General features: G+C 41.5%; 1 protein-coding gene across 4 annotated transcripts in view; it reads left to right on the top strand.

Moving 5' to 3' along the window:
- Positions 1-2,942: 2,942 nt before the first annotated feature.
- ADAM17 (ADAM metallopeptidase domain 17) overlaps positions 2,943-26,107 on the top strand; it is a 42,364-nt gene continuing 19,199 nt past the window's right edge. For 2 of the 4 annotated variants that reach the window (XM_083367892.1, XM_083367893.1), the window contains exons 1-13: positions 2,943-3,165; positions 5,413-5,545; positions 5,983-6,116; positions 8,079-8,167; positions 9,884-10,052; positions 11,538-11,668; positions 12,704-12,793; positions 14,287-14,400; positions 15,693-15,837; positions 16,594-16,682; positions 20,264-20,416; positions 20,913-21,112; positions 22,660-22,763. In XM_083367892.1, the coding sequence (XP_083224018.1) occupies positions 3,042-3,165; positions 5,413-5,545; positions 5,983-6,116; positions 8,079-8,167; positions 9,884-10,052; positions 11,538-11,668; positions 12,704-12,793; positions 14,287-14,400; positions 15,693-15,837; positions 16,594-16,682; positions 20,264-20,416; positions 20,913-21,112; positions 22,660-22,763 (1,675 nt within the window). In that variant the 5' untranslated portion in view covers positions 2,943-3,041. Of the gene's footprint in view, positions 3,166-5,412; positions 5,546-5,982; positions 6,117-8,078; positions 8,168-9,883; positions 10,053-11,537; positions 11,669-12,703; positions 12,794-12,973; positions 13,048-14,286; positions 14,401-15,692; positions 15,838-16,593; positions 16,683-20,263; positions 20,417-20,912; positions 21,113-22,659; positions 22,764-26,107 lie in introns of those variants that run through there. The other 2 variants (XM_083367894.1, XM_083367895.1) reach the window with 2 other exon arrangements.

Raw genomic sequence — 26,107 nt, forward strand, 5'->3', positions numbered from 1 at the left:
ATGATGTGCAGTCACCTAATAATACCCTAGCACTTGGGGGAAGAAAAAAAACAGGACTTCCAAGCTTTACACAAGGCCTGGGGGATAGAGGCTTGCCTAACTTCTGTGGTGCACAGTGTTCCATAGGACAGTTGGCTGTCCCAGGAAAGGCATGCTTGCTAGCTCCCACCAGATGATAATATTTAGGGGAAGGAAACAAGCATACCTACCCTATCTGACCAGATAGGACAGGCTGATGTCCTGTAGATGCCTGCATATAACCTGGCTGTGTGACAGGGCTTTAAAGGGGAAGAACACCTTGAATTGCAGCCAGAAAAAAACAAAGCCAACACAGCTCACACAACAGAAGTCTTACATGGGGAAATCTAGGGGTTCTTGTGCATTGCTGCATTCTGGACCACTTCATTTTCTAGATAGTCCAGTAGAATGCATTGCAGTAATCCAAACTCTGTGACCATGAGCAAGGCTTCCCGGTCCACGGAAAAGTGCAATTGGCACAATAGACAAATCTGCGAAAGCTTCCCCCCCGCCCCCCATGGCTGCCACCTGCTTGAGCAGGAGCTATGAGTCCAGATGGACTCCTAAATTGCACATTGCACACCAGCTAAGGCTGGGGAAGCACCATTCCATTCAGAGTTGAACGAAATATCACCTAAGCCATTCCACCTTGCCATGGATGAATAGAAGTTGGTAGGTACTTCCTCATCCAGACTCTTACAGCCTTCAGGCATTCTGCCAGCACCACCACAGCATCCTTTGGTTGGGGGGGGGGAGATAAATCAGAATTATTTCCTTATTCAGGTAACCCAAAAGGATTTCAATTTCAAGATTACAATTGTAGGTGCTAGCAAAAAGTATGTTTAAGTATCCTACTGTCACTATATGTAGCTTGTCTCATGAGATTTTTCTATTTCTTTAAAATTGAGTGCTCGTATCTCCCTTTTTCTCCAAAAATGCCACTTTCACTCGAGAGCATATCGTTGAACATTGGATTAGGTGTAGCAAAATGATTCGTCATATTTAAGGGGCAAACATTATTGATAGCAAAATAGATTTAAGGTTAGATTCATGATACAGATTAGAAATAGACCTATTTGCATAATTACCTTTACAAATAGAAGTGGGGTACAGAATTGGGTAGAAATACAGGTAGTCCTCGACTTATGACCACAATTGACCCCAAAATTTATGTTGCTAAGTGAAAAATTTGTTTAAGTGAGTTTAAGATGATTTTCTTCTAACCTCTGGTCTCCATTTACCCCAAAAATTCCTAGTGCAACAGATTTATTTTGCAAAATGCTAGCCTAGCTTAGAGGTTTCGTGTCTGCTTCATGATTGCCAGTTCCTGTATGCTGATAATTTAGTATTCTTGTACAGGATAGGGACCGTATAGTACTGAAACCTGTTTCCTAGGTTACAATACTGATAATGGCTTGAACCTTTACGCCTGTTTTTTCTGCTCCCTTGTAACTCCTTTATAACTAGATTTGGAATGCTATAAATTAATGATTGTCATTTTTAGTCAAGTTCCTTTCCTTCACTGCTGAATCTTACTCCAGAACTTGAGGGGAAAAAATCTTTAATCATTCTAAAGTCAAACAAAATTACAACTGATGGGAAAGGGAACCCTCATAGGATTTCAAAACTTTTTTCTCCTCCAATAAAGCCATTATATAGCAAGAATAGAGGGCAGAATAAAAACACAATTTTAGGACTGAATAACACACAGTGCCATTGGATGCAGAGGCTTCAATTTCTGAGGAAAGGCTTTAGAGAGGGTCAGGGCTGCCATCCAGATCTCAGATAAGGATACTCCTGACAGTTTCAACACTGACCAAGGAGACCTTCAAGCCAAGAGTGGAGTCTTTTTTTCAGTAGCCCCAAATGGAAAGCAAAGTCTCCTTCCAAATGAGCTTGATTATGTGTAACTTCACTAGAGACACTTCCATGAAACTTTCTTTTTTTGTCGTTCTTCGGGGTTGTCGCTCTTCCAGTCTAGTCTGCAACTCTTACCTCTCCAGATAGTCCTTGTACAGGTAAGTCCTTGACTTCCAACAATTCGTTCAGTGACCAAAGTTACAGCGGCACTGAAAAAATGTGACTTATTGCTGTTTTTCAGAGTTACGATCAGTGCTTTTCTAGTAAAAGAAAAAGGTGCCAGAACTCACACATGTCATACAACCTGCCTTGCCTACCCTACAAGGTTCCATCCAAAAAAGGTGCCGGAACTCCGTTCTGAGCGTTCTGTGAGAAAAAAAAGCCCTGGTTACGATCATTGCAGCATCCCCATGATCATGCAATCAAAATTCAGATGCTTGGCAACTGGTTCGTGTTTATGACCATTGCTGTGACCCAAGGTCACTGTGAACCCCTTTTGCGACAAGCAAAGTCAACGGGGGGGGGGGGGGGGAAGCCAGATTCGCTTAACAGCCAGATGGTTAACTTATCAACTGCAATGATTCACTTGACAATTGTGGCAAGAAAGGTCGTAAAATGGCGACAAACTCACTTAACAAATGCCTCACTTAATTTTGGGCTGAACTGTGGTCGTAGGTCGAGGAGTAGCCTGTACTACTCCGTGACGGCCGATTTAACTGCCCACCTCAGTCAAGCTGGGCCGGCTGCTGCCACCGAGCTCACATAACATTTAGGAAACCTCCGCCTGCCAAGCGGCACAGGAGCCCCAGCAGAAAAAAACAAACAAAACAAAAATGCATTTATTCTTCATTCCCAGGATACCAGCGCTATTTCTCGCCACAGCAAGAAAGAGCGAAACCAAAAAGCCGCCGCTTTTTTTTATTTTTTTATTTTTTTTCTCCCCAACGTCGCTGGGAAACGCTCCTCCCCTTCCCGAGCGGAACAAGATGGCGGCCGCTCTGCCGGCCCGTCATGCTCCGCGGGAGGCCGGCTCTCATCTTCCGTGTGTGTAAGTGTATGTGGGAGAGAGAGAGCCTCCCTGGGGCCGGAGGAGGAAGGTTGGACGTCGGCCGATGTGAGCGCGAAGAAGGAAGGAGAAGGAGTTCTGCCGCCGCCCGGGGACCATGCAGCCTCCGTCCCGTCGCTCCGGTCGGCGGCTGCTTCCCGCTTTGTTCTCGCTGCTGCTGCTGCTAGCGCAAGGGGTTTCCGCCCTGCGACCCCGAGGCGGCCATCGGGAGTCGCGATTCGGTGAGTGCTTGGGGAAAAAAGGCGGGGAGGCGGGAGAGCTCGTTTCGCTGCCACCACCACCCCCCCCCCCCGCGACAGAAACCCGAGAAGCCGAGCGGTCCTCCTCCCGCTTTGCCAACTGGTGGGCTGTTTCCTCCCGTCGGGGTGGCTCAAACCGGGACGAATCCCTGGCTGGAGCCGAGCGGGCTCTCCGAGAGGCTTCCTCCCCGCTTGAAGCTGCCGTGCAGGGTGGCAAGTGGCGGGGTGGCGGTGCAAAGCGTTGGCCGTCGCGGAGAGTCGCTGGAATGTGAGCCTGTTGAGGAGCTGAACTGTTTCTCCATCCGGGAAAGGCCGGGCAACGCCTGCCAGCGCGAACGCTTTGCGCCATTTAGCGGGACTGCGGGATTTGCCGGAGGTTGCCTGGGAAGAGACGCTTCTTTGGGAACATTTGACGGGGGGGGTCGCGGGAAAAACTCCATGCCCAGGCAGGGGGGGCTGCTCAATAGTTGTAAACCGGTTGAACGGGGTGTGTAAGAAAAAAAAGAAAGAAGTCCTCTTCTCCTTTGGGGAGGATTTTGAGTGCTTGAAGAGCTCTGCCTACAAAATAGCCCATACAGGTAGTCCTCGGTTTACAACCGCAATTGAGCCCACAATGAATGTTGTTAAGTGAGACGTGTGTTAAGTGAGTATTTGCCCCATTTGTGACTTTCCTTGCCACGGGTGTTGAGTGAATCACTGCAGTTGATAAGTTAGTAATGTGGTTGTTAAGTGAATCTGGCTTCCCCATTGACTGTGCTTGTCAGAAAGTCGCAAAAGATGTTCACATGACCCAGGGACACTGCAACTGGTTCCTAAATATGAACCAGTTGACAAGCATCTGAATTTTGATCACATGATCATGGGGATGCTGGAAAGGTAAGTATGAAAAATGCTCATAAGTCAATTTATTCAGTGTCGTCGTAACTTTGAACAGCCACTAAATGAACTGTTGTAAGTTGAAGACTACCTGTAGAGACGTTCCTACCCCTGTGCTGGTAGGAAGCAAATGGTCTGAAGAAAGGAGGGGGAGGCCCTTACAAAGAGCTTGGGGAAGTGAAGATGGGCATTACCATCTTAGGTTCCACTATCATTAAATGTTATAAAATAGTGGAATGTCAATTGTTTAAAAAAATTCACGGGGGTGGGAGGCAAATTGGAGATTAAAAAATAGTACAAGAGTTAAGTCAAGCCCATCTTTTGGTGGTTTATTGGAGGCAGTGAGGTTTTCTAGGAAACAGTGTCAAAAACAAGAGCAGCCTACCAAAAAATTCTAATTACTCTTAGATAGAGCTGGGATGGTCATTCGTATTTTTTGCACAGGTAGTCCTCGATTTACGAGCACAATTGAGCCCAAAATTTGATGTCATGATCATGGAGATGCTCTGATGGTCATAATTGTAAAAAATGGTCATAAGTCATTTTTTTCAGTGCCGTTGTAAATTTGAACAGTTGCTAAACAAATGTTGTAAGTCGAGGACTATTTATACTGTTCCAGTACTGAGATCAGGACTGTAAACACAGCCATAGGTGATTTCATGCACAGTTAAACATTGACATGATGCTAAAACTATCCTTATGGCAGGTGAGATACATCTTTATTATAGGGAGCTTAGGCCTCCCTTTGCAGTGTAAGAGTCACCCATATAAATTAAGAAAAGTTTTCAGCTGAGGTTGTATTATTGAACAGTACTGTACTGTGTGGATAGGCATAAAATAGCTGCAGATGCTCATAGAAGATATTTTTAAAGATTTGAATGTGTACTATTTTTTTCTGGCGCAGGAAACAAGTAGTTGTAATTCTTAAGAAATATCTCTGGAATGGGGTGTGGAGTTTTGAGTTTCAGTTCCTGATTCTGTTACAGTTTTCTAATATAGCCATTTATTCATGCTTCATGTCATTTCCATAGAGTTCTTGAAAGAATATAATTACTGGTATATACATTTCATTTTGGCACTTTCTTGTAAATGAAATGAGACATTAAAAGAGAACAATATTCCATATAACAAAAACTTAATATTTTCAGGGGCGTGAGTGACGAACACAATCCAGTTTACTAAATCACAAACGTCAAATTAGTGGGACTGAGTCACTGACTTACATAGTGCAGCTTCAGTGGGAGATATGCTTGGATGCCTCTTTTTAACATTGCATCTTGTTCCATTTAGTTACAGACCAATACTTCACTTTATATTTGTTGTGTTTAAGCCTTCACTTTCTTTATTCCTCAGAGAGATTGGAGTCTGTCCTTTCAGACTATGATATTCTTTCTGTGTCCAACATCCAACAACATTCAGTCAGACGAAGAGATCTCCAACCTGAATCCCACATAGAGAAGCTTATTAGTTTTTCAGCATTGCATAGGTATGATTTTTTTTTTCTAGTTAAATGCAGAATCAGTCTTGTTTATGTATCGCTGCAATCACGTATTATCTGAGTAGTAGGAACATTATGTCTATTAGGAATGAAAAGGAAATTATTTTAGGGCCTTTATAATGTAAGATAATATATCATTGGCTTTCACCCACCAGGCAAATGTATTGGCAAGCATGGTAGTTCAGTATCTAAAGCTCAAATACGTATGCAGAGCCTTTGAATCTCTCTTAATAATGTATTGATGTATTTTCTTAAACATTTATCTCAGGTTTGAAAATTAAAAAAACAATTTGTGCTAAAGCCGCTAGTAAACATTCTTGAAGCTATTTGTCATCAACTCCATAGAGAGCCATATGCAACAGTTGCTAATATATTGTGCATAAAGAAATCAAGTATTTTAGATACATCTGAAATTTTTTTTACAGGCATTTTCAATTATATTTAAGATCAACAGCAGACCATTTTTCAAAAAACTTTCAAGCACTTATTCTTGATGGCCAAGGCAATGAAAGAGAGTATCCTGTACAATGGCAAGAATTTTTCACAGGTCATATTGTTGGTAAGTGTATACAAGTAAGCATTGCTTGCTAGCATTGTTGTTCAGTTGCTAAATCATGTCCGACTCTTCATGATCCCATGGACCATAGCAGTTCAAGCTCTCCTGTCCTCTCCTGTCTCCCAGAGTTTGCCCAGATTCATGTTTGTTGTTGATGACACTATCTAACCATCTCATCCTCTGCCTTCTCCTTCTGTCTTTGCCTTCAATCTTCAATCTTTCCCAGCATCAGGGTCTTTCCCAATGAGTCCTCTTTTCTCATTAGGTGGCCAAAGTATTTTGAGCTTCAGCTTCAGTATCTATCCTTCCAAAGAAACAGGGTTGATTTCCTTTAGGATTACTAGCATACGAAAAGTCAAATTGGATTAAAAAAAATGTATAAACTGCCATGATCTGGAATACCACAAACAACTTTCTGTTCTGGAAAAATTAATCTCAGAAGACAAGGAACAGCTATTGGAGCAGCCAAACCATACTACGGATTTTGCAGATAGCTACTAGGTATTTGTGTAAATGGAATGCATAATAGATCTGTTACTAGAGTCTATTGGCATTCTGAGTGCTAATATTTATTAATTATATTCAAAAATGACATAATTCTTAGAAGCTAAAATGATTAAGACTACAATTCATAAACAGTAGAAACCTAAGCAAACTCATTACAACTTTTGATTTCAGCATTTACCTTTTAAACATTAAGGTAATGAAAGGACTGGAGAGAATGAATATGTTTGACCGGTGCCTCAAAGGCAAAATTATAAGCATGCCTTATTGCGTTGCTACTTGCAGCATCTGAATTTGGGAAAGTAATTGGAGCAGAAGCTCCGCCAACAAACGGGAACAAATGGGTAGGTAGTACGGATAGTATAATCCCCAGCCATGGCGAGTTTTATAGGCTAATTTAGACTGATAGAGCTTGATTTTGGTCCACAAATAGACCGGGCGACCATGAATATCATATAAAAATGAGACAGGATGGTTATAATCTTTGGGTCCAGTTAGCGCACTTGGTCTGATACAGGTAGTCCTTGGGTTATGACAGTGGCACTATACAATGGGGACTTAACGATGGGTCCTCAGAGTGCTAGCCAGATTGTGATCTGGGTGCCTGGCTCGCAATTATGACATTGCAGCAAGCCATGATCAGGTGTTCACAGCTTCCAATATTTCCTGCTACCTTCCCAGAAGCAAAGTCAATTGAAGAAGCTCTCAGGAAATCAGAAGTCATGATGATGTGAAATCCTCCTTTAACAATGGCAATTGAGACTGCGGAGATGCCATTGTTAAATGATGCAGTCACATGATGTTACACTTAAGAACCTTGTTACTTAGCAAGAGAATTCCCAGTCCCAATTGCCATTGTAACCCAAGGACTACCTATATGACAGCAAGAGCGTTAATGGACCCATAGTACAAAATACTAAAGCAAAGTGATTAAAAAATGTTGGAAGGTAATATAAATTTAAAAGAAGTGATTCATATTGTTTACAATAATAAAATCATTGGAAATAAGTAATATTGATATTATATTGATTCAGATGGCTTCCCATCTCACAAATGTCACTCCCCAGTTAACAAATGCTAAAAATTAAAAATTAATATTAGCAAAGGATAAAAAATAATAAAACGGTCACCAGGGATAAACTCAAGCAAAAAAACATTTTGACAAAAGACCTCTTAGTGGTTCATTTTGCTTCCCAAGCTCCAGGCCCTGGAACATGTCTTTTGATATAGTCAGTGAATATACCCAAAGATTTTCCTTGAATCTCATGAAATAACCTCAAATTCATAATATGTAATTTCTTTGCAAATGGGAACTGACCTGTTACAATCTAGCATGTTTGGCTTAACTCAAGTAGGACCTGTTGTGTATTTTTCACTATACAGTAGTTGCTGACTAAAGGAAATTATACTATTTGCTGCCATTAATAGATCCATTTTTTTTCTTTTTCCCCCCATATCCAGGTCAGAGTAATTCCAAAGTTATAGCTCACATAGGTGAAAGTGACTTCACAGTGAGGATCAATACAGATGCAGAAGAATATAATGTTGAGGTATATCCCATTACATAAATCTACATGTAGCCAAATGATTGCTTAAATTTTTTTAATAGATTGTAATATTTTAACATTCTTTTAACATACTTTGAGTGGCATGGCGGCCCAGAGATGAAGACACTTGCCTCCTACTTGGAAGGTTGAGTTTCTCGTGTCAGGGTGCAAAGAGAAAATATCTGCTGCAAACTCCACCTAGGCATCAGGAAGGGCATCTGGCTAGCAAAGGCTCCATTCAATCACCCCTACTCTATCCCAAAGCAAGGGATTACAGGGTCGTAAAAAGAAAAAATAGTTTAACATTCTTAAAATGTGATATAAATAATCATATCAAAAAGGAGCCTGAATGGAAGATTATCTTCCTGACTTATGGAATATGATGCTTTTGCAAAATCTAGGAAAATCATATTACACCATATTAATTTTCTCCCTTGCTGTAAGTAATCATCTGCTTAGAAAGTGTTTCTTTAAAAATTGCCATAAATTGTTTTAGCCTAAAAACTACCTGAAAAAGGCAACTTACAATCCAAACCCAAAGTTCTGACTATCAGATATGTCCCTGCTGCCTGTGGTCACGTGACCAAACTTCAGGTTCTTTGCAACATGATTGCATTTATGGTTGTTTGCAGCATCCTATGGTCATGTGACTACATTTTAAGCCAGCTTTGCTGAAAACCAGCAGATACTTCATTTAATGACTGCAGAGTTCGGCTTAGTGACCACTGCATAAACTGTAAAATAACAATAGGAATAGCCCTTAGACTTATATACCACTCCATAGTGCTTTACAGCACACTCTGAGCAGTTTAAAAAACTCAGCATATTGCATCCAACAATCTGGGTCCTCATTTTACTGACACTAGAAGGATGGAAGGCTGAGTCAATCATGAGCTAGTCAGGATCGAACTCCTGGCTGTGGGCAGAGTTGGCCTGCAATATTTTGCATTCTAACCACTGTGCCACCATGATCATAAAATGGTTTTATGACTGACATAATGGGCAGGCTCTGTTGTGGTCATAACTATAGCACTACCTGTTTTCCAATTAACCTTTTGGGCATCTTCTGTATTTAAGATCCAGTCGTTTTATTAATGCCTAGTATTTCCATGAAATAACTTCCTCTCATTGTAATGGTCAGTGTTTTTTGAATATTTTACAAAACAGTAAGGAGCAAAATGAGCCACTTATGAATGTCTCATTATACTGCAGTGGATTTTGGTATGAGTGGGAATAATATACAAACCTAAATCCTGGCTCAGTATCAATAGCGAGTCTGATAAATGTAATGACATTAATTTGAAACTAACCAAGGTTCAGACCTGAATGAAGTTATTTATTTTAAAATGTAGCATTATTATTCAAATTCATGATTTTCGCAAGCTATTTTAAAGAGAATGGATAGGGGAGCTGTTTAGCTATATTGACTAGAAATGAAGATAATTTTACCTAATGAAAAAAAAAAACAAAAAAACCCCAAATCTATTGCATACTTACAAAGCCCCGCAAGGTGGTTTAGGACAGAATTAGATATATTTACAAACATAAATAATTGTTTTAAAGAATACTAGTCTTTAGCATATTGAGTTCTGAACTGACAGCTTTTGATAAGTTACTCCACTTAAGGTGCATTTACTTAAAAGACATTCTGTTGAACGTAGGGTAGCTTATTTTTGAACAGACGTGAAAACAAAATCAATTATTTTTTTTCTATTCTAGCCCTTATGGAGGTTTCTCAACAACACAAAAGATGAAAGGCTTTTGGTGTATAGATCTGAAGATATCAAGGATATCTCACGATTAGAATCCCCAAAAGTATGTGGTTATGTCAAACCAGAAGAAAAGGGGCTTTGGGGAGGAGGGCACAAGGATAATGATGTAAATAAAGGTAAGTGTCTTAACTACTTGCAATATTTTTATAGAATTGTATAAGATTCTTCCGTAACAGCATAAGATTCTTCCGTAACAGCATAAGGTACTACATAATCCTCAACAACCATTTGTTCAGTGACCATTCAAAATTACAACGGTGCTTAAAAAAATGGACTAATAACCCATGCCCAAATTATGGCTATTGCAGCCTCCCGGTTTTCATATGATCAAAATTTGGGCGCTTGGCAACCTCCTTGCCCTTACAGCCTCAGGGGCCATTGTTTCTTACCCAAGGCTAAAGTTGCGCTGAAGAGATTTATGAAGATTTAGTGTGTGTAGAAAATGATCACTGGAGAAGCTGGATCCAAAAAGGAGACGGCAAAGGAAGTGAAAAGGGTCCACAAAGCAGGCAGCAAAGGCAGTGAGGTGCTTCTTCAGCCACAGTGGCTGGGCACAAAAGGTGAAAGGCTAGCGCGGGGAACTGGAGAGAAGGCAAGCTGAGTAAGCTTCGTGGTTCTGAGGCTGCTTGCCATCCCACAAAGTAGGTGGGTGGGGTGAGTTGGAGGCAGTCCATTATCTTCCTGGAGGTGGGGGGAAATCGGAGCTGGAGGGTCCAAGTCCGGGATGGCTTTGTTTTGTGTAGATACTTGATCAATGACTTGCAGTTCTTGGTTAACAACTGCAACAGGGAATGCTGGGATAGCCGCCATTGGTGTGGTTACATGACATCTCTCTTTACAACCACATCAACTTATGACAAAAATTCTGTTCTCAATTGGGGTAGTAAGTTGAGAATTACCTGTACTTTCTGTTTAACATTGTGACGTTTATATGCAACAGAAAGTTGTCTCCTTCACACCGGAAGCTTATAGGGAATTTACTTTACTATAAAGATCAGGATATTAGCATACAGCAACTCATCCATAGTGTCAGAATCCATTTATATCACATTTCATAAATGTATAGGTAGAACATTGTATACTATCTGCCTTGAATACTTGTCTTGTTCTCACTTTATTGGAAGAAGGCACATTCTAGCCTGGCTTCTGCATACCATTGGTAATAGTCCATTATTTTAAAAACTGGCTTAGCATTTTTTTTCCTAACACTATCTCTCTGGCATAAAGAAATGATGTAAGAAAGATTTAAGCAAAAGATTTCTGTAAATGAGCATGCTGCTTCTGCTTTTTTATTGTATGGGGGTGGGGAGAGAAGAAAAGCACTTTAAAAATAGTTGCTCTTTTCACTCTGTCACTGTCTCTGCCTATGTCACATGGTTATGATTGTGGAGATAAAATTGAGAAAGGTTTTCTTGACCTTTAAAACATGGGATGAATAAATACCCATAAGCAATTTCTGGAACTCCCCAAGGTTTTCTGTTCTATCCATAGCATTTGCACTGAACATACCATTTTGTGATGAACATATTCATATGTTACAGAAATTCTTGATATAATAGCTATAAATAAGTTATCTGGTAATGTTCCAATTATCATGATAGAAAATATTCCTCGGAGAAGAAGAGCTACTCCAGACCCCTTGAAAAATACTTGCAAGATGTTAGTGGTGGCAGATCATCGTTTCTTTAAGAATATGGGCCGTGGGGAAGAAAGCACTACCATTAACTACTTAGTAAGTGTAATTACCTGCTGTCAATTGGCTGATAAAGTATGCCCAATTATTTTGCTACATTTAAGGTCTGGCAGATTTGAATGAGAGGGTATAACTAAATATTTAAGTAGTACTCAGCAGATACGATTAAGGATGTACATATGAAAAATGCTTGGGATAGACAATATTAACTTACAACAGTTTGTTTAGTGATCGTTTGAAGTTGCAGTGGCACAAAAAAAGTGATCATTTTTCACGCAGCCATTTCAGCATCCCCATGGTCACATGATCAAAATTTAGATACTTGGCAACTGACTCATATTTATGATGGTTTCAGTATCCTGGGGCCATGTGATCCCCTTTTGTGACCTTCTGACAAGCAAAGTGAGTGGAGAAGCCAGATTCACTCAATAACCGTGTTACTAACTTAACAAGTACAGTGATTCACTTAACAATGGTGACAAGAAAGATCGTAAAATGGGGCACAATTTACTTGACAACTGCCTCACTTAGCAATCTAAATTTTGCTCTCAATTGTGGTCGTAGGCCGATGACTACCTGTATGTTTCTTGTAAATGGCATAAACTCACCTGCTTGTGAGCTTGTGCCAATTACAGTCTTTAGTTCAACTTGCCTCCATTTTTATGGAGAAAAATGATGTGAAAGACACAGTATTATTATTTTATTTCACAGTTTTTATATACAACTCAAGGCAGCAAACATACTAATACTCCTGCCTCCTTTTCCCCCCCAACAACAGCAGTTTGTCCCATAGTCACCCAGCAATTCTTATGCATAAGGGAGGCCTAGGATTCATAGTCTCTTGGTTTTGGGCCAGCACCTTCACCGTTACACCAAACTGGGTTTACAAACGGTCCCTTGAACTCCTGCTTGATTAGCGTAACACAAATGTTAACAAATACAATGACTTAAATAAGTAGAATGCTACTATTCTTTTCTCATGCACAGAACATGCATGTATTTATAAATAGCCCACAATGCTGGTTCTAATGACATGGGTTGACTGGAATCCCTTGTTTTCCTTTCTGTATTTAGATTGAGTTAATAGACAGAGTGGACGATATCTATCGCAATACCTCGTGGGACAACGCCCACTTCAATGGCTATGGCGTACAGATAGAGCAGGTATTAAAATACCTCCTGGGAGGGATGTGAACACTTGCTGTATACCAGAGTGTATTCAATTCAGTATTTTATTGAATTAATTTAATTGTAAATTGTGATACGTGCAAAACATGTGATGAATTATGATGATCCTGAAGGTTATAGTTCTTTTTTGTTCTCCTTCCCCTTTTTCTTTCTAATAGAAATGCAGATAGAGGAAGTAGCCAGGTAGTAACATAACTCAAGAAGAAGAGAGGCAGCAACAGGCATTGTTAGTGAGAAAAATCTTTCTTGGTTTATACTTTTTAAAAACCATTGGTGCTTCTGCTTACTTTAAAAACATATTCAGAAAACTTTCCTTAACTTGAAATTTACATGTTAAATTATTAAAGAAAAGCATTCGTTATTAAAAACAATACAGCATAAACAATAAGAGACTATGATTAAATGAATTTATATAAGTCCCATTGCAGCATCACTTACTATTCTACAATAAATTAGAAAAATTAAAATTAGAGCTTTTCCTGTGAAGAGAGCATTCTGCCTCTGCTGTAATATCTCCCCCAAATTCGCCAATTTTTGTTCTATCATATTTTTTCGAATCTTCATATTTAGTAGAGACAAAGCCCCATGAGAGGATATTACAACAGATCTGGTGAGTTTGGGAGTATTTCAGTCAGAAAAAAAAATTGATTACAGCAGTAGCCACGAAGGGAAAACTCATTGGAGTTGTCTTGCATGCTAACCCATCCCTCTCCCAGCAGCAAATCTTGCTTAAATTAAGAAACTCTTAACCAGAAAAAAGTGTCCTTCAATTTGGAACTCTCTTTTTGTTGATGGCGCTGACTATCTTTGTGTGAAGTAAAGAATGAATATGCCTCAGTAAATTATGCTGTTTCATAATAAACATCTGCATTAAATATATTTATTTTTTGTCAGTAAAGATAGTAAAGAGCAAACAGCTGTGTTACTGATCCATTTTTTTCATTGCCAAGAGAAGTCCTGACAAGGTGTTCAATATTTGATATGTAAAAACAATTGTTTCCCATATGAGATAATAAAAGTAGCCTATGCCTGATTATTTTCTTACCACTGTTGGTCCAATAATGTTTTCTCTTTAAAATCAGTCTTATTGGATATATAGTTGCAACTTTTGTTCAAAAAGTATTTATTTACCAAATTCTAGAGATTTAGGTTAAGCTATTGAAATTTAAAAGCTTGATAATGCGCTTGCTGTGCTGAAGGATTTGTTTGGATCTGATTATTTCACTCAAGAAATAAAAATATGTTTTCTTTCACCAGATAAATCACTTTAGAAAGTTTCTGTTTGAGTGATAGTTTGCTTGGGCGGGGGGGGGGGGAAATTGTGTAACAATTCTAAGTATATGAATGGCTATGAGCCTTTGCTAATGAGTAATGTTATTTTCTCTTCATTAAAAAAAACTGAAGCATTATTTTGAGCCCTTTTTCTGGTTTTGCAAAATTTCTAAATATTTTCTTTCTGTTTAATAAAGATTATTGTTCATAGTGAGCCAGAAAATTTACCTCCTAAACAAAAACACTACAATATGGCAAAAAGTCAGCCTGATGAAGAGAAAGATGCCTGGGAAGTCAAGCAGCTGCTAGAGGTAGGTAGGTGTGTGTGTGTGTGTGCGCGCGCGCGTGCACATGCATTTTAAATAATAAAATTAGGTATAAATATTTTTTTTCTTGACTCACTTAAGTTTCAGGTGATCTCCAAATTATTGAGTCACTTAAGTTTCAGGTGATCTCCAAATTATTGAGTCACTTAAGTTTCAGGTGATCTCCAAATTATTGAGTCACTTAAGTTTCAGGTGATCTCCAAATTACAACATACCATGTTTCCCCAAAAAGAAAACCTGTCCTGAAAATAATCCCTAGCTTGATTTTTTTACGCATAGACCTAATATAAGCCTATCCCCAAAATATGCCCTAGTTTTGGGGTGAGGTACACACGTAAAATGGGTCCGGATTATCTTAGGGAGCACCTGCTGCCAGCATCAATTTCCCATCCTCCTGTGCGCTCCCATAGGGAGGGCCTCCTTAGGGTGCCGCTGGTCAGTGAGTGCCGGCAGGTGATCCCCAGGGGAAGGGCGTTTTCTGTGGGTGCGCCTGCCCTATGGAATGATCTGCCTGTGGATCTCCGGACTGCCCCGACCTTCGTTCGTTTTGCCGGGACCTAAAAACCTGGTTATTTGATTTATCTGGCCTGAACTGAGAGGTTTTAAATTTTAATTTTTTTAACTTTTTGGGCTGTTAATTGTTATTTAATTTTATTTTAACTATTTTAACTTATATTGTTTTTTAACTTTGCCCTGTAAACCGCCCCGAGTCCTTCGGGAATAGGGCGGTATATACAACTAATTAAATAAAAATAAATAAAATAAAATCAAGCTAGGGGTGGGGGGGGAGGTGGAGCTATCCCACACACCCTGTACCTGCTTACCTTAGGACCACTGCAGTCAGTCTCCCCTCGCCCCGACACCTGTCACATTGTTGCCTTGAGTTCTTCTGCGGCTTGCGGCCGCACCCCACATGGTACATCACACCATTGCTGCCACTTACAGCAGGAGGCCGCATGGCTCGTCGCGCCAATCATAGCATGTTGATGCAGCATGCTTTATCAAGTATATCATAACTATTTTTCAATCGTCATTATGCAGAAATGCTATTATAGGGTGTTTAGTTACTTTCTGGAATGCTTCACTATGCAGTCCTGAGTAATTTATGACAGAAAAACAATCTCGGGCAAAATATTTTCTTGGGCAAGGAAAATGGAAAAGTGAAGTGCTATTTGATGATGCTAGAAGTGGAATCTCTTATTTATTGATCTTCTTTCCTAATTTATTGACTAAGCATCTCTAAACTACAAAGTGTTTGCTTTATTTGTCTCCTAAAGCAATTCAGTTATGACATAGCTGAAAAGGCAGCTACAGTGTGCCTTGCTCATCTGTTTACATACCAAGATTTTGATATGGGTACTCTCGGACTAGCTTATGTGGCATCTCAAAAACCAAACAGCCATGGTGGCATATGTCCAAAAGGTAAATCTCTTTCTACTTTGAATTTGGTTTTTCTTCTAGGAAATGAATTTAAATGTCAGAAGAAGAAAAAAAGGATCTACTGTAGGCAGTTAAGATGAGCTAGTGACTTACAGCAGAGGTCTCCGATCCTTTTTGACCAGGAGGAACATTTGAAATGTTGAGGCTGTGTTCTGGCACTGGCACAAAAGGCCTGCTTGGAGGTGGGCTTTCTTGTTTACAGAGTGGCTGTCCTGGGAAACATGAACTCATCTCGAAGCATTGCTTTTATTAGAATGGTACTGCTACCTCAGTTTCTTATTGTCCCTGCTTAATTTTTTCCGGGAAGATATGCACATGTCCAAACATGCAGTAGATTACATTTTCATTTTTGAGGCTTATGGGCCGATAGGCATTTACTGAAAAAGCTAGTAATTTATTTTGTAGAAATAACTTAGTGCAAGTTCAGGCAGGACAGAAACATGGTAGGTGTCAAAGACTTCCTGTAAAAGTCTCAAAGCTGAAGAAAAACCTGAACTTTCCCACAAGTCTAGTTTCTTTAGATTTAAATTTATATTAAGCATTAACTCCTAAAACACAGCCAACAAAGAGTGGCCTGTTTGTACTCTTTGTTCCCTTCCCTAGTGAGATAGCATAATTGAGAGAAGCACCAGTGAAAAAGAATTGTCAAAATATGTTCCTAAGATTGTGAATCCTTCTGCATGTAGCCAGCAGTATCGAATGACTCTTAACTTGATATTTTTATCTTCTCTTTCCTAGCTTATTCTAATTCGGTACCAGGAAAAGCTGTTTATCTTAACAGTGGCTTAACCAGCACAAAGAACTATGGCAAAACAATCCTTACAAAGGTATTGCAAATAAATTATGGATACCATTTTAAGGAAATCAATAATGTTGCTTTTGGGGGGCTAATTGTCTAATGACTCTTTGTTGTTGAAGATGATTTTTCCTACCAGCCATGGTGACTGAGCTGCTAAACACATTGTGGTAATGTTGAGTATTATTTAAAATTATTGGATTGTTCAGTATTATATTTCATGAAAAAGTGTAGGCATTCCTGATTGTAAGAAATAGGAAAGCAATGAATTTGGTTAAGTGCAGAAGTTGGGCATTGTTCCAGTCAGTAATTCGTAACACCTATTTTGGCAGAAATAACAGCTTCCAAACGTTTCCAGTAGCCAGTTAAGTTTATTCTTGCTTCTGAAACTGTTTCTCACCCTTTGACCTCAGAGGTATTCTTAAGTCTTCTTGCATGCTAACCTCCTCGAATACCTTCAGAGTTGATTTGGTTGATTGTGTTTTCAGTTATTGTCCTGTTGAGATATCCATCCTCTTTCCAACTTTACTTTCTTTACTCACTGGAAAGGTGTCCAAACTTCTGCATTTGCTATATTCATTGTTTTATTACTTTCAACTTATAAAGAATTTTATGTAAATAGTATGCATTCAGATTTGCAGAAAGATAGCACTTAGCGATATACACCTCTTTGCAGTGCTTTACAGCCCTCTCTAAGCAGTTTACAAAGTCAGCATATTGCCCCCCCCAACAATCTGGGTTCTCATATTACCGACCTCAGAAAGATGGAAGGCTGAATCAACCTTGAGCCGGTGAGACTCGAACTGCTGACAGCCAGCAATCAGCAGAAGATGTTGTGTTTAGCTTTATACCTTGTAGAAGTTGTGTCAGCTTCTGCTCACTTAGGCATTTATTGAATCATACAAGCATGTGTGCCTAAAATTTTGCAAACAACTGTATAGTAACAGAAATCTTTGGAGCATTGTTGGTCCTACTGTCAGAAGTCGAAGTCACCTAACTGAACAGAATTATAATGAAGTCTTGTCTTCTAACGCAAGATAATATATGTCATAGTTCAGGATTGCACTATGGTGTTTTTGGTGCTCTCTGAGTTTGGTTGTTTGTTTGCAGATGTTTCATTACCCAAGTAAGTCCCATCATCAGTGCGAGTGGGGGTGGGGTTTGCTTCCTATTTCTATATAGTAGCTTGCCCTGCTGTTTTGGTGGAGTGTGGTTTTCTCCTTAGTAGTTCCTTGATTCTGTTTGACTGATGTTAATTCTTATTTATCTGGGAGTTGGCTGCTGAAAAATATGTTTTTGAATGATGTATAAACATGGGTTACTTTTTGTGTCTATTGGTGGCTGATTAGTCTGAATGCCAAGTTTCCAAGAATTCCCTAGCATTTTTGGATTTAGGATGGGGCGATCCTGGTGCTCAGTGGTTAAGACACTGTGCTTGTCGGCTGGAAAGCTAGCAGCCCAAGTTTGTGACCCAAGCTCTGATGGAGTGAGCCTCCCATTCCTCGCCCCAACTCATGTCAACCTAGCAGTTCAAAAGCATGCAAATTCAAATAGATAAATAGGTACCACTTTGGTGGAAAGGTAACAGCGCTCCGTGATGTCATGCTGGCCACATGACTGCAGAAATATTTTCAGACAGCACCGTCTCAATGGCCTTGAAGCAGAGATGAGCACTGCCCCTGTTGGCAACAACTATCTGAGTAAAGTCCACAAGGACTCAGTTCAATTTACCTTGTGATCTAGGATGCCTGCAGTTTCCCAGTCAAAACTATGTTTGAATCTCTCCACGTCTTCTGGCTGATAGTTGGTTTTCATAGATGTACTCTGTTAGTCTTCTGCCTATTTGTCCTGCATAGTGGCTATTATGGAGGACATTATTGACCTGCAAAGATGCCAGATTGTTATAATAATCTGTTGGTTGTTTATGAGATGTCGCCATGTTTTTTTCATAGCTTGTGTCAGTTGTGCTGCAGTGAGTTGAGTGGTCTGGCACTTTTTGATAAAGTTGCATAGGTATCCATTTTATTGGAAGATATTGTATAGGTGGTCTGTTTCTTTTTTTTCTGATGTTCAGGATTGCTGCAGTGTACTTCTGTACTTTTCTGAATAATGTTCTTACACAGCTCCTCTTGTGGGAGGTTGGATTGTTACTTCATAAATGGAGTACTTGGTTAGTGTGGGTTGTTTAGACTTGCATTTCTAATTTGCTGCCATTTCCTTTGCTGATGAAGATATCCAGGAAGTCTAGTGTGTTGTTGTTTGTTTCCCTTGTGAATTGAAGATGCCATTCATTGTTACATGTATCTTCTCTAGTACAATTTTATTGTGAGAAATAAATGTGGGAGTGCCCTTGCATTGCGATCTGTGGTATGAGTCCTCATAGTGGTGATCCCACGGGTGTTCCTCTGATTTTTTTTCCCCATCACACGGAAAGTAGGTAATGAGGCTTATGATTCCGGATATTTCCATAATAGCGTCTTCTATTTTCGGTCTTTAGCTCTCTGGAGGCACCGTAATGAGGAGTTGATAGATTATTCGCTACCCTCTGTAAGATGTACAAGATTTTGTAGGGTTTTTTGGCTATGCTGTACGTTGGCCTCTTTAGTAATGATACAGTTGGATGAAGAGGTAGGCTGGGCTTGTGTATTTTGAGGTCTCCACAAAAGCATGGCAGACAGTTTTTCATCTGCCACTGTTTTTTTTTTAATGATTTGACCTTTATTGGTTAGGTCACAGGTCTGCAACCCGCGGCTCCGGAGCCGCATGCAGCTCTTTCAGCTGTCTCCCGCGGCTCCCAGTCCTCTGCCATGTTCAGTCCAAAAAAAAAAAAGTGGGACTAAAAAAGTTCAACCAATCAATTCAAATATGCAGGGTAGGTGCATATCTCGCCTTGGCTCCACTCTTCAGTCAAACCCTGTTCTGCGCATGCGCACATGTACGCACATGCGCACACATTTTTTGCGGCTCCCAGCTTTTCCTTTAGTGAGGGAACCGGTTCCGAGTGGCTCTTTCACTGTTTCAGTTTGCTGACCCCTGGGTTAGGTCATTGAGGGTCCTCTTAATCAGGTTGTTCAGTTTATGTTATTAGGTTGATGTTTACTGGAATGTAGAATTTTTGGCCTCAACTAATTTTTTGGCATTTTGTACGTATAATCTTCTGTCCATTATAATCATAATGGACAGACATAACCATGTTAGGAACTTTGTCTGCTGAGAAGATGGTACTGGTTTGGTCCTTTAGATTTTTAAGGTTTTTATGTCTTCTGCTTGAGTTGGTTCTGCTTTTTGTTGTACTGGTCTGTGGTATAATTGTTTGGCTTAAGTTCCCCCCCCCCCCCCCCCGGATCTGTGTGGTGAGTTCTGTATTTCGTATGCTGCTTCTAAGGCTGCAGAGAATTCTAACTGATTAGCATTGTCCATGTTATAGTTGACACTTTTCTGGAAGATGTTGTGTATACTGCAGTATACAGTGGGCAGCTGGACATATTCAGATACCTCTTTGCTTCTGGGGTTTAGCTGCAACAGTTTGGTTTTTGGAGTCCTTGGTGCTCTCTGAGCTTGCAGACATTTCATTACCCAACTAGATAACATGATTTTGTTTTCATTTAACAGGAAGCTGACTTAGTTACTACTCATGAGCTGGGACACAATTTTGGGGCAGAGCACGACCCTGATAGCATGCTGGAATGTGCTCCCACTGAAGATCAAGGAGGAAAATACGTTATGTACCCTATTGCTGTGAGCGGGGACCATGAAAACAACAAGGTATTTTTTTTTAATCTCCATGTTGTTCCATGTATAAATAGCGTTCCTTTATTTATTTATTTATTTATTTATTTATTTATTTATTTATTTAATTTATATACCGCCCTTCCCGAAGTACTCAGGGCGGTGGAATGATCTTTTAATTTTTATATTTCAGTTTAATTTAACCTTTGCAAATATTACAGTGTTTCATTGCATTTTTTTAAAAAAAATACCGACTGGTTTGAGGAAAGGTATGAAAAGAAAGAAAAGAAGAGAAAATATAAAATTAGGAATGAAGCATGAGAAGTCAAGATGGAGGCTAGAAATACCCACGCTGTGTTCTGAACTGTGGCAAGAGATCCTGAGTTAATGGATTTTATTGATTGCATAATGGGGGGGGGCTGACGGGGGCCTCGGGTGGGTGAATTCTATACCAAAGTTTGCAACTGACCACATTTGCAAATGACAGCATTTTACAGCTATTATTTTCCCCACTCTCCTACAATCTTTTTAGATGTTTTCGAACTGCAGTAAAGCATCCATTCTTCAGACCATACAGGCCAAGGCCCCAGAATGCTTCAAAGAACGGTCCAACAAAGTATGTGGCAATTCCAGAGTGGACGAAGGGGAGGAATGTGACCCGGGCCTCTTGAATCTTCAGAACGATCTTTGCTGCACCTCTGACTGCAAGCTAAAGCCGAATGCAAAATGCAGGTGAGACAATAGCGAAGTAAATAAAATAAAAAATTGGCTACAGAAGGAACAAAACTGAAGTGTGTGTGTGTGTGTGACTTGGAGTTTTTGTTTTCCTATATTAAAGTAAACAAAAAGGTATCGTGTATCCAATATTTTTTATTAATGATTGATGGTTTGGTAATAATACCTAATGTGCTTTGTATAGCTTTGTAATTCAAATAAGACTAGATAAGTATGTACTACATGTGGCTTATGTCACCGTTGTAACACAAGGTACAATGGGTAGCACAGCAATAGATAGACATCTTCTGAAACAATTTTAACACCTAGAACACAGGATATAGAATGTTACAAACTTTATTATACTAATTATTATACCCATTTCTGTTCTGACTCTGGATGATGAACGTAAGATTAAAATCAACAATCAACGAAAACAAATCTCCATCATTATGACAATACAGGGTAGCATGCAAGGACAATCTGACACAACCCACACAACCGCAATCACATTAAAAAAAAGCGCGTCATTGACAAGCCCACTCTGCCTCCAGGCTCCACATACAAAGGAGCTTCCCGGCTTCGAGGACTGATGAAACGCCAGCAGGGTCAGGGCGATCTTGGGGAGGAGGAGGAGGATCCAGCACTGTAACCCAGAAGACTTGCTTCTGGGCTCTGGCAAATGGCCCTGGCTAATAAAGGGGGACCACCGGGGCATGGCCATCCTGCTGGAACTACTGGATCTGGCAGAAACCATTAAGAGAAAGGTCCCTTGCTTGAAGGGCATTCTAAGTGATAATCAGCACTTTGAATTCCACCAGCTCACAGTGGCGTAACATAGGCACACTGCGATACATTTGTAGAACTGCATTGCGGACCAGCAACAGCATCTGAGTACTCTTTTAAGGGTAACCCCATATAGAGCGCATTGCAGTCATTCATTCAAGTAATCAAGGCTTGAGTCATTGTAAATAATACTTCCCAACCTAGGAAAGGGTACAATTGGCACGCAAGGCCAAACTGCAGATGGTCTCCTGGCCATGGCTGCCAGTTCTTCAAACAGGAGTTGCGACTCCAGAAAAAACTCCCCTATTATGTGCACCAATTCTTTGTGTCGCAGTAGAACCCCATTGAGAAAATCTGAATCTCGTGGGAGGGGGCTTAAAATGGGTGAGTTGAAACCCGTTCTTCCCCATCTAGACTCGCATAGCCTCCAGGCACTGAGGAAGCACCTCAACAGCGCCACTTATTGGCCCTAGGGTAGACATCTATAGCTGAGTGTCAGCAACTACTTAGACCACCTAATGTCATGCCAGTGAATAATGTTGCCCGTTGGCTTCATCTAAAAATGGTAAGTAGGAAAAGGGGATGAACAGAACTCTGAAAGGGCCCATGGGAAAGTTGGAGACAGGATGAAAATTATCTAAAACAGTTTCTGTAAAAAAAAAACAAAAAAAAGTACAGATTTTTTTTTAAAGTATACAACCTTTATGGCATTTTTTTTCTTTGCTATTTCTTGGAGCTTATCAATTTAGATATTTTATTATTTCTGCCAATCTGCTTAGTGACCGAAACAGCCCCTGCTGTAAAAGATGCCAATTTGAAAGTGCCGATAAGAAGTGCCAGGAAGCTATCAATGCAACTTGCAAAGGGGAATCCTATTGCACAGGTGAGTCCTTTGTTTTTCTGTCTTTTGTCCTAAACCATTTTTGTTTTTAATTTCAATTTTTCAGTAGTACACCCTGCATGTTTTGTTTTGGAAAGACAGTTATATTGTTTAAGATAATTAATAGTTTTATTAATAAATTACGAATGTTGTATTCCAAGACAAATGTGCTTCCAAAAGAGAAATTGACTGAAAAAGATACACCCAGAGTTACCTTGATGGACAGCCAATAAATTTTTATAAATAAATAAATAAATGTGCTTATGTGCTACTGCTTTCTCCTTGCCAGGGTTTTGAACTGAGCATCCTACCCAACGCTAAATTTGAGCTTGTAATCTTTTACTCCTCAAAAAAATCCTGAGATAAACTGTAATTCAAGGTTCTGGTAATTAATTACCTACAAAGAGCTTCATGGTATGAAGCCTGATGATCTGTATCTTAAATATAATCCTAACTCTCAAAAAAAAAACCCACCCCAAGATACATACAAAAAATTAAAGCATATTTTCAGGCTAATTTTCTTACTTATTTGTAAAATGTACAGGTTGTCCCAATTAGAATACTCAGTAAAAATGCAATAAAACACTCACAAACAGAAAATCTAAATTCTAGAAAAAACAAACAATCATTTAGTAAAACTAGAACATTACCAAGAGGTCTATCGCTTCTTGTAACCAAGGCCTGGGGATGGCGCCCATTTTTAAGGGCTAGTTTAAATAAGGCCTTGGTGAGGGCTGTATAGATCTCAGGAAATGCTATTTCACAGGGCAGGTGCCACGATAGAGAATACTCACTTCCTGGCTCTTACCAGGTGTCATTGTGCAATTAATGGGACTGGGAGCATGCCAACTTTGTCAAGACCCTGTGGGACAGATATCAGTTGTAAGGGTTTGGAAACAGATAATCAGGCTTCACACCATGGAGGGCTTTATAGGTAATTACCAGTACCTTGAAGCTGAAAATCTACTGGCAACCATTGCAGCTCATGGAGCAAAAATGTCATGCAGGCAGGCCATGCCGTGCCCACAACCGCCTATGCTGCTACATTCTAGACCAGCTGCAGCTTCCAAGTGGCTTTTGGGGAAGTGTAGTGTGCACTGCTGTAGTCATAAGGTAGCCAACGCACGAGTGAATGGGAGAGGAAGTGTTCCAGTGGTTCTCCTTTTTCTTTGGATGGGTGCAGTTAATGTTGACAAAGGGGGGTGGGATTGAGCCAGAGATGCCTCTTGTGTAGGACACCTCAGACCTTTTGTCCCTCTTGTTAAATGTCTACATGAAGCCACTAGGTGTGGTCATCTCTTGGTTTGAGGTCCAGTATCATCAGTATGTTTCCTTCTGTTATAGGATTCGGGGTTTTAAAGAGGGATATTGAGCAATGCGGACTGCTTAGGCATGGATATAATTGCAGCTAATCCATTTGTAGATTCACGAAAACATTGATTAACTTTCTGGAACGAAAGCAGCTTTTTTGTTCTGATAAATGATTTAAGAGCAAACAGTCCACTGATCCCCTCAGATCCTTCATCTCATTCTCTGATGTTACCGATTTAAAAGAGTTTCACCAAAATCAAATGTAGAGAGGAAAGGAGAAAATGCTAATCATGAGGTGTGTTTGCTCTATACCAGTAATGGCGAACCTTTTAGAGACCAAGTGCCCAAACTGCAACCCAAACCCCACTTATTTATCGTCGGGGACCAGGTGGTCATGGCCCACTGGGTGAGCGTGGCCATTGGATGAGCATGGCTGCAGTGGTCATGGCAGACGGTGGGCGGGTGTTGCTGGGGTGGGCATGGCCACCTCAATGTTGCTCGTGGGGAGGAATGCCTGTGGGGGCCTGGCAGGGTTGGGAGAGATCCAGAGGGTCTCTGGCAGGTGGGACGGTGGGCAGGAGGCTCGTCCTGTGGGGTGAGGCAGGGCAGGGGTGCCATTGCCGCAGGGCAAGGTGAGGCAGGGGCCGGGGCGGCTGCTGCCTGACACCATCGGCCCACACACACCATGAGCGCATGGGGGCCAACAGTGTCCATCAGCAGCCCCTCGACTGGTGCACTCGGGTTCTGCAGCCCGCTGCGAATACTGGGCCAGCCCTCTAGCAGCAGGGGGAGGAGGGAAGTTCATGATGCAGACTGCCGGACGTGCCTGCTCCGTCCCATCTGTTTTTGCTTGTGGTTGGAGAGCAGGTTGCTGCTGGTCATCTCATTGGCCCTTGCTCATCTTGCTCTTGGCCCGCATGTGGAGCCTGTTCCCTTTACACACACGACGCACCTTAGCCCCGCCTCAGGCTCCCACCGCCAGCAGCTTGTGCAGGTCCATTAGGCCAGTGGCGTAGTGTGGGGGGTGCAGGGGGGCCCGGCCGCACCAGGCGCAACATTTGGGGGGAGCGCGCTCGCACTGAGCCGCTCAGGGAGCCCCAAGGGCTGCACAGAGTTGGCTTGGCTCCGCTCTCGAGCTGCTCTTTCTTGCAAAGCGAAATGAGTCCGGCAGGTGAGATGGGCGGCCACATAAACTGAATAAAATAAATAGAAGCGGCCAACTCTCCGCCCAGGCTCAGGCCAACCGCAAGCGCCCCGCAGGCGCCCTGGCAGGTTTGGCCGAGCGAAGATGGACCCGCTGGCCGGCCGGCCTAGCTTTGTGTGCATGCGTGGCTTTATTTAGTGGGGCTCACGTGCGAGCTTGAATGCAGCGGCTCTTGCAGGTCGGAGCCCCGCCCAGCCGCCCTCGAGAGGGACCCGGAAGCATCCCGCATGCGCGCGACACTTCTTGGAAAGTCTACGCCGCTGTGGGGCGCATCTTTTCAGCAGTGCCGTGACGTCACCGCCCGCCCGCCCCTCTATTTCCGCTTCCGGTTGCCTTGCCCCGGGTGCTGACAACCCACGCTACGCCACTGCATTAGGCTACCACCGCTGCCTGGAGCACTTGGTCCGCCCAGCACAAAGAGGTGAAATGGCCAGCTAGCAAGCTCGAATAGACGTGATAGAACACGCCCACGCCCGGCAAGCCAAAGGCCACCCCAAGCGGGGAAAGCCAAATCTCCTTCAGCACCATGGCTCCCCAGTCCTAGCTAGGCTTGCTTGCCTCCCCCCAACTCTGCTGGGCTTGGGTGACCATGATGCCGATGGGGATCCGGCTTTTCCTGCTCAGGGTGGCCTTTGGCCTGCTGACCCTGGGCATGCTCTACCACCTCTACGTGGGGCTTCCTAGCTGACCGCTTAACCTCCTTTGTGCTGGGCGGGCCTGTAGCTCTGGGCGGCAGCCTAGTGGACCTGCGCGAGTGGCTGGTGGCCACGGTAGGTACTGAAGTGTGCAAGAGGAATGCGCTCCATCCACGGGCCAAAGGCAAGACCCTCGA

The sequence above is a fragment of the Vipera ursinii genome, assembly GCF_947247035.1.
Source record: "Vipera ursinii genome assembly, chromosome: 1".
Lineage (NCBI taxonomy): Eukaryota > Metazoa > Chordata > Lepidosauria > Squamata > Viperidae > Vipera > Vipera ursinii.